Below are 14,275 nucleotides of genomic sequence, written 5' to 3' on the forward strand. Positions count from 1 at the left end.
GGGAAACGTTCGGAGCAAACTAATGATCTTTAATTGTTCAACTAACATTACTAATTGTGAATGTTTTTCAAAAGGGAAGTGATGTTTTTTGAACTTCCAGGAGCAGGTGGGAACGACATTTTTTGAGCCCCACGTACGGTGTACTTCAACCTCTACGCATTTTGTGGTGCATCAGACATAAACAATTTTTGACAATGCTTGGATATTTTATATGAATGTGTTTTTGATTCCTTTACAGGAACGGATCTCGCTCTCACTCCTACATCCATCCTTACTCTCTATTTCTCTCTCTCTCTCTCTTTCTAATCTATCACTTTCTGACTTTCTTTCACTTTCTCTATCTTTCTTATCTGTTTTTTAAGAATTTTGTTTTCTTTTCTTGCTTTTAAAAATTTTATAAATTTTTTGCGTGTTGTGCATTTTGTATTTTCTTGTTATGTTGATAGTTATTCTTTCGAATACTTTTGCCCGATACTATTTTACTAATTTTGCTATGTTCATTATTTTATCTATAAGTTTCTTTGTTTATTCATATTTGCCTGTGTTCTTCGTTACTGACTATCGAATTTTTACAAATTGATTTCGTTTACATATTTTCTCTTGTTTTTTTACTTCTCTGATTGTTTTTCTTTTCTCTCTTTCTCTACATACTCTTTCTCACTGACGTTTCCCAATTTTCGTCCCGCTCTCCCAGTGTAACACGACGTGACTGACAAAGAAAAGGAAAAGAACACGAAAAGCATTTTTGATCGAGAGCGTTATGCCAATGTATAAACATGTGTATATACATATACATATGTACATAGATCGTAAGAGAACTGTCCGTGGTGTGACATTTTTTCTTCTGTGATTGGGGCGGCATACCACTGTCGTGACGAAAACGGGAAGAAAACGAATGAACGGAAATAATCACGGAATGAGAGGAAAGTCGAAAACACGTGCGGATTAACTATCACGACGATCAGAAATAACGTCCATCGGTTTTTGAGTGTCGTTAAAACGAATCAGATGAGGGGTCGTCATAGTTTTTTTTTCTCCTACCTCCTCAGTCTCTCAACCTTTCCCCTAAGTTTCCAATCTTTGTCATCAACCCTATCCATATCCTTTTATCTTTCTGTTCCTCAATCATCGTTTCCTGATGCCTCTTTAACGCATTCTCGCTTGCATGCAAAATGCCTGCATTGGTTGATTTCGTAAAGGAACTAATTTGAACTTCTTATTGTTTATGTTTGTGTTCATTGCACCATTTACTTTCTTCGGATTTGATGATGACAAAAAAAAGGGCTGTTTTCCAGTAAGTAGGATCTATATTCTTGTGTTTCACACCTTGCATCGAGACACATTATGATGTGACAGCATTGTTATACCTGCGCAAAAGAAAGTATAATATTCGTTGCAAATACTAGTGCGCCTTTCCGTTCGATTATTCAACATTATATCGTTTCGATGATTTTTCGCCTCTGTTGTTGTTATTGTTGTCACTCGGAGACGTCACTCTCTTTCAACTTCTCTCTCTTTTTCTCGTTTTCTATCTTGCTCTTTCTTTCTCTCTCTCTCTCTCTCTCTCTCTCTCTCTCTCTTATCTTTATACTTTGTCTCTGTCTCTATTTTTCTCTTTATGCCGCTCAATTTCTAAAAATCTTTTTATCTATATCTGTAATCGTCTCTTCTCGAGTGTTTATGTTCGAATTTTTTTATCACGCGCGATGTATTTTTTATGTACATACACACGTGCTACCGCGCTGTCTCTCTATTTTCGTTCTCCGTCCTAGTCTCGTATGTATCCGTAAGCGAAGGATGCCTTATCTGTACCGATATCTTGCATCGCCGGTAACTCTCCTGTCAATCTATTCCCACGTGGTGCTGGATATCCGACGGACGTCTGACAAGTAGATATTAATAACTAAAACCACTAAAAGTTTTCAAGTTTTCGTATTTCGTTGAAGAATTCTATTATAGAGAGGTAATATAAGTGGGAGGAATTTAAAAAATTATTTTAAAGATTACGCCGAAATATATATATATATATAGAAGTCCACTTTTTGATGCAGGTTGGGAAACTCAAATAAATTGATTAAGTAAGAGTTTAATAATGTCACGTTAAATTTTAATGTTATGTTAAATTTACGTTGATTAATGTCGGTTGATTTGATTTGACATTAACATTTGACATGACCCGCCTTGCTGAAATCACGTTACATATTTTTGTGTCTCACTCTCTATTAGTAGCACAGCACCGTAACAGTACTTCACGTAGCCGTGCTTTCTTTAAATATAAATCAGTGTATTTTTTTAACAGAATCGCAAGTAAAATATGCGTTTATTTTACATGTATCCATTTGGTAAACGTCCGTTGGATATCGAATGCTGTGCAGGGATCTGGTTCCATGACTGGAACAGCTTCAATAATTACTTTTAATGTTCCAGGAAGCCCGTAGTTCTCTCGTTACTAGAAATCTTATGATGTAGCAAGATCCCGATTATATACAAACGTTCACAAAAGTGTTCACTTGGAAACAAAGGAAGACGTTTGTAAACTCAATTGTCGAACGACTATTTCGATACAACGCTTTTACTAACATAAATCGCGATGTCAATGCGATGGCAAATTATTTTTACGATCAGCGGATGAATAGGATCGAAGTGTGTAAAATTATAACGGGCTAAAAATTAAGTTTCTAGACCGAAAGTTCATTCATTGAATCATGTTTGCTTTATACTGAACTTATTTAATCGATCATTATACTTTCTATATACACAAACTTCTAACTTAATTTTTAACATTTGGTTTACTTTGAAATACCGTTCACCCGCTGTTACTCCATACGGAATGATTAGGAATTACCATTACTCTGGTTATGCAGATTCTTTAATCTCTTCGAAATCCAATTTTTTTCGATGAGAATTTGCGATGTTACTAATTTTTGAGTTATAAACGACAAAAAAGATATTTACACATTAAATTGTACTATTCGCAAATTACAGATTTTATTCCTAAATCAATCTCTGTTTTAAGACAATCTTCATATTTAAGGTTTAAAGAAGAAATGTTAATAACGCATCAAAGAATCTACAAAGGGAAGAAAAGATGGTAGTTCTGAGACATCAAGTACATTCTCCGCTTTCGTGTTATCTCGGATGACAGCATAAATCTAATGCAATTATTAATCCTAATATATCTAACGCGAGCATCACTTTTGTATTCATTTGCACTTTGCTTTCATTACACGAAGGTAACTTTCATAACACGGAGGCAATTCGACATTTAATACACAATGTTATGAGGACAATTCTATTGACGCAAAATCGACGCGAATCAAATATGTAAATTTTGCAAGCGCACAGACGATAATATTTGTTCACGCGTCAATCAACAACGCGATTCGCAGCAATGAGCTCAAATATGCAAGCACATATTCGTCCGGCAGGTAAGTATGTCACGACAACTACATCGTCTACATTTGCTCTCACGTTTTTCACAACGTCCACTTACAAATTTAATTGTTTGTTTCAATGTTATTACCGCTTCTTTGCGAATCAACATAGGTCGGCGATGTAGACTACAAGTCGTCATCTTCATCACCACGCCGCTATATGCCGCAACTTATTCACGAAAGGTCCACTTCACGGCATGTTTGAGTTCATTGCAGTAAAGTTTGTGCTTGTAAACGGCGCACTTTTATTACGTAACCGAAGGAAAATCACATTACGGAAATGATAGACTCGTCTGTTATGAGGACAGCAAGTCTATCACACTACCGAGATAACACGCAACGGACGAAGTCCACCAGGATACCTACGAGACTGCACGGTCCTTTCTCTCTGTTTTTCTTTCCGTCTGTTTGTCTTTCTCTCTTCTTCTTTCCGTTTTAATTCCGCTCGCGAATAAAAAGCATAGAAACCGGTACTCTCGAGTACTTTATCTCTCTTTCTCTCTTTTCTCTGTCTATCTATCTATCTATCTCTCACGTGACCACGTGGACGCGCTCGACGCCGAGTGACGCCTTTAGCTCTTTCGTAAACTCCGACGGAAAAGACAAGTCGGGAAAACGAATAGAAAGTAAAGTGACGCAACGGAAACAAAAATCACAAAATCGAAAAAAAGAAACGCCAACAAAATTCCCGTAAAACAGTGTCTTATAAGTTGACGGCCCAATGTTTTGCCACTAGCGTGACAGCTATCGCCTGCGAGTACGGGCCTCCGACAGAGGGATGCCAGTCTTGTCCGCAGACGTGGACGTTGAGTTAGACGTCGTAGACAGAAACAATAAACCACCTGTGTGGGATGCGAATGTATACGGCCCCATTCACATCAAAGAAAATGTCACAGTGGGTACTGTAGTGACGTCGGTGAAAGCCAGGTTTGTATGCCACGACATGACCGAGACAAGACACGTGACATGCCGTGCCGTGCCATGCAGTGCTGCCTTTCCTATTTATATCTATTAACCTCTCTTTTTTATTTGACTCTTACACTGTCTTTCACATTTTTCCTCTTTCGATTACTCGTTTACGCGAGTATCCCATTCATTACCTCCTTCCCATCGATTCCTTTCGCCCGTTTCCGGTACGCCCTATTTTTTCTCTCTTTCTCTCACGTTCTCTCTTCCTTTTCTCTCTTCTCAATCTTTGTACTTTTAATTTTTTTTATTTCATTTTACTCTCTCTCTCTCTCTCTCTCTCTCTCTCTCTCTCTCTCTCTCTCTCTCTCTCTCTTTTTTTCTATTGCTATTCTGACGTTTGTTCTTCATTTTGTGTTGGTTTTTTAGTGTATCTGTATGTTTACTTCTCTCTTTAGACACAGAGACATTGGATACACATCATTTTCTTTCTTTCTTTGGATACGGAAGCACTTATGGTTAAGCGCGGCGCGGTAGATCGCTGAATGGCGGACACTCTCCTTCTCCTACTACTACTACAACTACTACTATTACTATTACTCTACTACCACTATCTCTTCCCAACATGTACTGTAGCGAGCCGCGACGATTGCTCTCCGATGATATTTGGGGACAGCGAGTGTTCGATCGAGCGGAAATCATTCGGAAATGATCGCTCGGCTTCCAAGTCGAGTAAGTCTTGAATGCCATAAATTAACGCAAGCCGTAGCTGCAGCTTTAGAATTAACTGCTCTACGGTGTTATCAAACGCTGTGAATTGCGGTCTCGACTCATCGCGTTATCGTCGTCGCTTTTCAAGTCGTCACTAAAATTGTTCCGTCAATTTCAAAGAACATCTCACGAAATCTCTCGAAAATTTATAAAATTTTGTTGAAAACATTGGTGTTTGTTACGATTCTTCTCGCGTATAATTTATCGCTACTGATACGGACAGAACTGGTACGACGAAAATTTTGTCTCAAAACTCGCTCTAGATTACTTAATTAATTTGGCTTGCTCGCTTATCTTAGATCTACTATCTTGTGTTATCTAAATATTTAGTGTAATAATTGAACTAAACGATGCATATCTCTTAGTCAACAGCGCACTCGTGATAACATTGAGATTCTCGCGAGCCCAGAGCCCCAAACTTACTCCACTCGAAAGCCGAAGAGGCCCACCTCTTCCCCGACGCGAAGAAGAGAAAGGCAGGAACCATGCTTCCCCAAAGACCCGGAGGACGCAGCAATCGTCGCGAGCAGATCGTAGCGGATATAAAGCAATTAACAACTATAACTGTGCGAACGCGGCAAGGCGGAGCGATGATCTACAGGCGCTTCTATCGTGCTCATTCGTATAGGTTTATTAGGCGGGGATGTAAGCGAGAGATCCTGGTGCCTTCTCGCGATACGGATATTCACGCGCAGAATGCAGGTTGCGGAGCGTCGATCGTCCATCACACTGCCAGTGTACCCCCACAAGAGCTCATTCAGCCACCTGGCCGCTGCGCGCATCGCAAATATCGCGCGAGCTTTCGCTATAGTCCCTACTAGCGCCGAGCGAGCAAATCGGCGCGAGGATGCGCGCAAACACATAATATGCGAGCCCGTACTCGCCCGTACCACGTTCCAGGCGTTGGTGGTGTTTTGGCATCTGCCATAGCGGCGAATGTCACACGGCGGAAGGGCGAGACAGACAGGGCGTTGCGGATGCGAGAGAGAGACCAGTCCTCCTGATCCTCTCTCTCTCTTTTTCTTTCTTTCTCTTTCTCTCTTTCTCTCTCTCTCTATCGAAAACAACGACGGGGATCAACATGTACCATTACTTTCACTCTCTCTCTCTCTCTCTGCCAAAGAACCTTGGCGCCTTGACACTAACGCCGTTGTTTTTTGTTCCCGTTTGTTATACACGCGGTCTGGCCGTAGCGCGAGACGTACAAGCTGGAGGCGATGGCCCAAGACAAGGGCTTCCCGCCCTTGTCGCGAACGGTGGAGGTTCAGATTGACGTTGTGGACCGTGCGAATAATCCGCCCGTATGGGACCACGTAGTGTATGGCCCGATCTACATTAAAGAGAACATGGCCGTCGGGGCTAAAGTTGTGTCTGTTAAAGCCAGGTCTGTCACACTGTCAATGCTCCGTGCGGCTCTCTGCACGAACCCGCCCTGCACGCAATCTCGTGGCAGTATTGTTCTTGTGCACGTTAATTGATATTGTGTACGAATCCACATTACACGCATCTAAATACACTCAGACATTCAGCCGGACACAAACACACACGCATACACTACCACTCGCAGAGGCGACGCGCGCGTGTGCGCGCGCGTTCGCTCGCTCGCTCGCTCGCTCGCATTTACACGCGCAGGCACACTTGCAAACGTAGGATCGGTCGTCGGAAATATGATCGAAATATTCAGGTATACAGGGGGTACATCTGCACGTGAACAGGTACCGAGAGAGCTTTAACGCAGAACGCGGACATTGGAGCGACGGTTCTCAATAGTTGAACGGAGAGTTCCAAAACGGAGTTGTTGATACACGAGACGCCGACAAAGTAAAAAGTATCAAAGTATTTTTAACAGTCTTGTAATTCAAATGAAAAATTAAGTTGGTTAACAAACGAATGGATAATCTTGATTAGAATGAACTCATGACAGAAGCCAATCGTCATTATCTCTTTATACAATTGTGAATACAAGTTGCTGCTTTAAACGAGCAAAATTTAAAAGAGAAGAAATAATTTCCGAGACATTTTATAGCTAAAAAGATACAAATATTATTTTTACTCGAATTATTTTTGCTATAGCGCGAATGTCGGTAATACATAAAATATCGCACTGAGATTTCCAAGATAATTGCTAAAATTCAGTTACTTGTAAATCCCAGACGCTCTTTAGAGATACCTGATGGGAACCATCGCTGCAGATCGCGGCCAACCGTCGTTGAAATATGGGCAAAAATGCGTCTCCCATTCGGCGAACACGAGAGACGCATTCACATGAATCAGAATACGCACATGTACATACTCGTAGACGCGGCGCACGTTTGCCTCAGTAAGTGAAGCACGAACTTCGTTAGTTTTGCGCATTGTCGGCGTTCCATTTTTTTTCGACTGTGAGCGCAGAAACAGCGCATTTATGTCGACTCCGTCGAGCCGATTACGTCCTCAAAACCGTTTGCTGCATCTCGACGTGCAAGTACGAAGCCATTTCCAGCCTTTCGAGGAGACTTTAATCGATTCCACGGCGAGATTTAATTCCTTTTTGCGACGACGAGTAACAAGAAGATTTCTCTTTCTCTCTTTCTTTCTCTTTCACGTGTACATGTACTAAATTGAATAAACGACGCGGACAAGGGTCGCCTTTCATCCGCGAATCGTGACCCGTAATTCGCACGGATATAAGAAACGGTATGAGAACAGAGGAGAAGAGCCGCGTTGAGTATCCGTTTCGGTGCATTTATCACTAAAGCACAATTTTCCGAACAAAGCGCGTGTTCTATTGTTGCACGGTAATCGACAAAGGTAGAAAGAGAGAGAAAGAGGGAGGGAGGAAGAGAGTACCGCGCTGCCATCATTCCATTAAATATTAATTGCTCGTGTCGCTTATTGTTCCACGGAGATTAGCATTAATTCGCTCTCGCAGTTGATGCAATAGTTTTATAAATCGTATCACATCGAGGCATCAATTATATTAATGGTAGTTTGTGTTTAATTGGTCACAGTGAGCATGACATTTTAATGGTATTAACATTTATGAGACCGCGGAGGAGAAATGTGTCGAGTTAGTACGGATTGATGGATGTCACAATTTTTAAGACGACTTGTAAATAAGCATACAACTGACATATCGTCGTTAAAACGTTCAACGAAATCCTAGAATACACCGATCAAAAATAGTGATTTGCGACTTTGTGGAAAATATCGTGTACGGATCGCGTCATGGATCATAGGCGAATTGTATGGGCGGTATATTAGTGAAAAAATATATAGCGTAGCCGCCGCGAACGTATCTTTTTTTCCGGATAGCAAAAGTCGCGTCCAAAAAAACGTTAGTAATGGGGAGATTTGCGCTTGACGTGCCGCTTTCAACGGCGATTTCGCGGAGACACATGGCGAGAACGGATTGGCTAATTATATAACGTACACGCAGCACGAGAGGTGCCAGGTGCCAGTGCTACGTGCTGTCGGCGCGAGATAATACATTTTATTGTAAATTCGATATACGGCCCTCCCTTTCCTCCGCGCTGACGTCACGCAAACGTTCCGGTGGCTTATCTCGCCCAAACACGCGCCGAATTTGCTTCTTTGCGAGCACTTTATCAAGGAACAATACTGTCGTACAATTTGTTGTATCGCGGGCAAAGCGATAAGTTGCTAGCGAAGCGTGAATAGGCGTCAAAATTATTTCATTCTTCGTGCGATTGCATTTTCACTACCATTCAATTGCTGCTTTCAATCCATCGACCCAACTTCCCCGCGAGAATTGGAAGGCGTTGCCTCGAGATACACTCTTCGATCTCAAAGACAAGATCTTGTCAACGTACAAAATCTCACGACACGTATTTTCCCGGCTGATTAATCGGCACAACAATTATCATTATTGCATTTTAGGCACATCGTCGAGCCAAACTTCGCCAATTTTACGCGTTCTCGCGAATACCGCAAACTCCGCATGCCGAGCCGCGTTAGCGACGTTTTAGTGACATTTCAGGGAATTAATTCCGGCAACTGTAGAGTTTACTCGTTAGGATTCTCCTTTAATGGCAGCCGGAAAGGGATGCAGCAAAACGTTTCATTATTCGCGCTAGTTCGCCATTTTCCGCCAACTTCCCTCATCAACGCTGCGCCACGCATACGAGTTTGAACGCAGAGGTGTCACCGGGTATACATACGTACAAATATACATACACTCATATACACACTTTAGTATCCATCCGCCGATAATCGCTTCTCTCGTCGGGAATTCGCGGCCTGGCAAGAAACGCATTAAATATTAATTCGCGCCACACAGCGTGTAAAGCCGCAACGTTAACGAGCGATGGGTGTTTTAAGTCACGTATTTGTTTTTTGCGCTGCGACTCAATATATATAGCGATATATATATAATATATATATATATATATATATATATATATAATATATATTATATATATGTACTACAGTCATTGCCAGCTATTTTGTACCACGACGAATTCTCGCGCCCGGATTTAGACGCAAAACTCTATCTATCTATCTCTTTCTCTCTATCTATCTCTCTCTATCTATCTATCTATCTTATACATTTGTTGTGTGTGCCGTAAACATATTTTTGGGCATGTTTAACGAATAGATGCTTCCCTGGACTACATTGTTGATTTGACCGACCATTTGTCGTTTCCTTATTTCTCTCTCGTGATTTTTATTGTACTCATGCGTGCCATCGTGTCTTACTTTCTCTGTTTTATCAGCTCAGTTTGAGTTACACCGTTTCTTTCGCACCGGATTGGCTTTTTTCAAAATTTACTTTGGTCTCGTTTATCGTCGTGTGTGTGCCCGTGCGGAGTCGCGGGTCGACAAAGTAGTAGTGTGGCCGCAAACTGATTGAGCGCAGTTATGATTTCCGTTGATTGATCCCACCACCTCCTCCGATGCCTGGGACCTCGCAGTCGCAGTCAGAACATATTCCGAAAAAGTATGCCGTACATGTACATAATACGTTTCTTTCGTTTCACTCCCCATTGGTTGTTTGTCAATTAATTCGTATCGCTGCGATTCACTTCTTGGTTCGTCGCCAGAGAGAGGACACGCATATACTCATCCAGTATATATCAATCATCGACATACGTTTCGTGAATGCCGTAATTAATTTTTGGGCATGTTTCGTCAGTTGCTTATCTTGCGTTAGGTCTACACAACGTGTACAATCACGTCTTTTTTCCTGCGTTTTTCAGTTTCCGTTTTCTTTCTCCTTCTTCTTCTTCTTCTTTTTCGTTTTGTACTTTCTTTCCTTTCTCTCTTCGAGAGCGTAGTAGTATTCTCGTAGTGTCTTTTTGTCGGCGAGATCTTTTTTTGCGCGCCGTTCGACGGCAAGTTGAGTAACGATTTAGATTGGAGTTGATGACATAGTTAGAGCATCTTTGATTGCTGGAGTCACCGTCTCGTGCCACATCGGGCGGTAGTAGTGATTATATACTTTTACCCCTTCAATTAAGATCGTGCGTGTAAGAATATTCGCTAATTGACTCGCGTCGCTATCTGTGACGCTCACGACGATTGATATGTTCACGTATCGATTGGTGAGGAATCCTTCCCTTCTTTTCACGGGAAGGGAAGAAGAAGACATTAGGGGTCGAGACTCAAAATGAAAGCGATGCCTACAACTTCCTACTTTCTTCTGGCGAGTGAGCTGAACACTAAAGTTAACCGTCTTCGACATGATTTTGTCTCATCGTAGAAAAATATTTTGCTCGCATTTCTGTCAGTGTGAACTTCCTCTTAAAAATCACTTCCTATTGCCGTAAAGTGAATTACTTTTTCTGTCTCTTAACATCTGACCAAGCTTGGATGATGACCGATAAATATCGCTTAGAAAGTATTTCTTCATGGAGATAAGATCGTTTCGGAGCCAGTTAACGATACGCTCACGTACACCGATAATCATACAACATCCACACGTACGTACACACACACACACACACACACACACACATGCATACAGACACATTTGCATCGTCACCGCGCACTAATGGTTCAGGGACAGTTATGCACCGAGTGTGGAAGAGCAGGGGGAAGAGAAGAGTGAAAGGTTTACATCTTCTAATTGTGCCTTCGTATAACACACACGCGCCGCTCTATGCGACAAACTTTTACTTAAACATGCCCGCTTCTTGCCCACATACCTAAGTTAGTTGAACGACACGTACGTGCACAACACACTCACAGACTCACTCACGTGCAAATATTGGGACTAAGGGTCACGCTTATCAGCTGTACTAACTGACACACCACCATATACGCGCGTATAACGCCACCTGACACGATACCGTCCGTTAGACGTCGCTCGCGGATAATGAGCAATTAAAATCACCGCGCGAGCATCATTTGTCATGGGCACGGGTTGCGCCATTGTTCTGTCTGTAATCTGGGAATTTTCCCGAATTGACATCCAGCCTCTATGGCCTCGATAACGAGCGAATCGGGATTAATCAGCGCTATGTTCGCGCACGGTGACGCTAGTCTATTTCGCGTACCGATCGTGTATCGAGATTAACGAGCGGTAAATTAAACTCTGCCAAGAAATGGATATTTCATTTATAAGCGGAGGGGACGGCCGACCGATATCTGGCCGCCGCATGAGGGCTCATTTCCGGACTAACGTTACACGGGCTAATATTAACATTGCGTAATATGCGCGACGCCGGCTGCGTACCGAGGATAAACCGGCGTGCTCCTCGAAATAACGAGCTTTTTTACTTGAGGTGATTCCCGACAGCCACTGACGATGAACGAATTTTTCATGCGACTTTGTTCGGCGCGGCAAGTGCTTAGTGAGACTGCACGCGCGAGAAAATCGAGCCAACAAAAGTCCGTAAAATATTTGTTTTTGAAAGCTAAATAACCAGATATTTGCTTGTTCGGACGATATTTATGCAGATTTTTGAGGACTACAAAAGTTCTGTGGACAATTGCGTCGAAATTTTTATGTCAACGATCACTCGCAAAACTAACCGAGTACAAATAAACGAGATTAATCAGAATTAAAACCGATCTCGCAGTCGCAGTCAACTAAGCAAAACGAAGGATTGTTGCGCGCGTTATTTTGTTACGTATCGGTTCATAAACAATATCTCCGTGATGTTGGCTATTTATTTCTCGAAGATGACGCGATGCAATAAACAGCGGTTCGGTTTTCTAGTGGCGATAATGACACGAAATTTGATCGAGTCGCGTCGTCATAGAAGAGGATATTAACCGCGCGTTTTGAGCCGCATCGATTTTGTCAATATTAAGGAGCATTGTCCTATAACGCGCGCACTAAACGAATTTTAAATGAGTATTGCGAAGCAGCTTCGCGATATTCACAAAAATTATCTTTCGATGGAAATAGCTTCGCTAGAGAATGTTCAATATCGCGAAAGTGCAAACTATCAAGCGTTATTTACTCGATATACAGCGCCCTTTGATCCGTCTTTCTTTTTTAAGGACAAATTCTTTGATGACATCATCATTTTCCTCAACGGGAATTTAATTAGAGATCATTACTGCTCCGTATTTTTTAAATTCCTGACACTAAGTATCCGATATTAAAACTCTAAATTGAATCTTTATTGAAACAAAGGTCGCCGGATTCATTGAAAGAAATTTCGTCGTGACTCGTGACTTTAACCGAATTTTATTTAATTTGTTCTCTAATTTCGTGTAATTCGAGATCGATAGGCGTCCAATAAGATATGAATAATACTAAAGTTAAGGGGATGCTGAAGTCGATAACGAACTGGAAAAATATTGATAACGCAGAGACGATCGTCACTAACACAATCACATTATCTTTTTCGTACTTCTTGTATATACAGAACTTACGTGTGTTGCTTTGGTTTATCATATTCAGCGAGAAACTTAACCACGCATGCGTGAAAATCTTTTTATAAAGTTTTTGATATTTTTAAGCTTCTGAATTCAGATGCAAAGATACAGTAATGTTCTTTAAAATTTTTTTGTTTAGAACATTCACACTTTTGATACATACAAGCTACGGAATTTTTGGACCAGGCAAATATTACGTCAATAGCTTGAGATTTTATACTCAATCTTTTTTTTGTTTTCGTCACATATATATTGAGCAATATTCCTATTTATTTTTGCACATACTTTCATTGCGTAAAAGCATTCGTAATTGTAATTCTGTATAAAACCAATGCGACGTAAACTTTGTAGAAAAATGTCAGTATTCTGTCAGTAAAGTTTTCAGCTTCAGCATTCCCTCAATACATAATAAACGACGAACAAGTACAATCTCAAAAGTACTCTGAGAGTAAAAGATTTCGGATAATCTATACACACACAAATACGATAAACGTCGAGTATTCACATTTGCATTTAAGTTTCACTATAAGTATACATTGAAATATAATATCGGTTAGGTCGCTGCGCGCGACATGAAAACAGTAAATCGATGTGTGCGCGTTTCCCGTATATCACTTAATCGTCATTTTTTTTCATATACCGTTAAACTGCGACATAGTATTCTCTGCGATTTTTAATGGTCGAAAATGTCCGTGCGTCAATTTTACTGTACATCCATTCGATATATCGTGTTATTTCTCGCCGCCGTCGCCGCCGCCAATCGCAGGATTCGATGTGCACGGCTCGATGCACATTGCTCTCGACGTTCCCGTGGGTTTTTGCACGGCAAATATAAAAAATAAAAGTGTATTCCAGGTTATACGCGATAGTAAACGGATTACTCGCGGTACTTACGTCCGTAATGTTTCATCAGTCATGAATAAAAAAACTCACGCGAAAAAAGTCGCTGCGAGTGCCAGATGTACGAATCGAAGCAAGCATGTTTGATGCTAAAAGGACATTTTATAGTTTGTATGTATTTTTGCAAAAATCACTTTTAGTTTATTTGAAACTAAGAAATTTATGTGTGTGTGTAAGAGCTAGAATTTCCATTACATGGAAAAGGTTAGAATCATCTAAGTCGGTCGAACTGTCCTCTTTTTACGTTAAATATACAGCACAAAGATGCTTCGGATAAATATGGTTCATAAACTAGAACTGCCACTCCCTGTTACATCTCGTAGCGGAATAGATGGTATCGCTCGAGTTTTATGTTAGGTCGGAGAAATACGACTGATAAAAAAAAAACGCTATCGGGATTAATCGTAAAATACGTCGAGCTGTTCCCCGCTTTT

General features: G+C 41.1%; 1 protein-coding gene across 2 annotated transcripts in view; it reads left to right on the plus strand.

Annotated features, from left to right (window-relative positions):
* LOC116845480 (neural-cadherin-like) overlaps positions 1 to 14,275 on the plus strand; it is a 78,479-nt gene that overhangs the window by 57,600 nt on the left and 6,604 nt on the right. Inside the window, exons 11-13 of one of the 2 annotated variants that reach the window (XM_032818216.1) lie at positions 101 to 133; positions 1,283 to 1,294; positions 4,171 to 6,297. The exons of the other annotated variant lie outside the window; for it this stretch is intronic. Of the exons in view, the coding sequence (XP_032674107.1) occupies positions 101 to 133; positions 1,283 to 1,294; positions 4,171 to 4,449 (324 nt within the window). The 3' untranslated portion in view covers positions 4,450 to 6,297. Of the gene's footprint in view, positions 1 to 100; positions 134 to 1,282; positions 1,295 to 4,170; positions 6,298 to 14,275 lie in introns of those variants that run through there. 2 annotated transcript variants of the gene reach the window in all.

The sequence above is a fragment of the Odontomachus brunneus genome, unplaced genomic scaffold, assembly GCF_010583005.1.
Source record: "Odontomachus brunneus isolate Ranch 3 - 2012 unplaced genomic scaffold, Obru_v1 Obru_scaffold_052, whole genome shotgun sequence".
Classification (NCBI taxonomy): Eukaryota; Metazoa; Arthropoda; class Insecta; order Hymenoptera; family Formicidae; genus Odontomachus; species Odontomachus brunneus.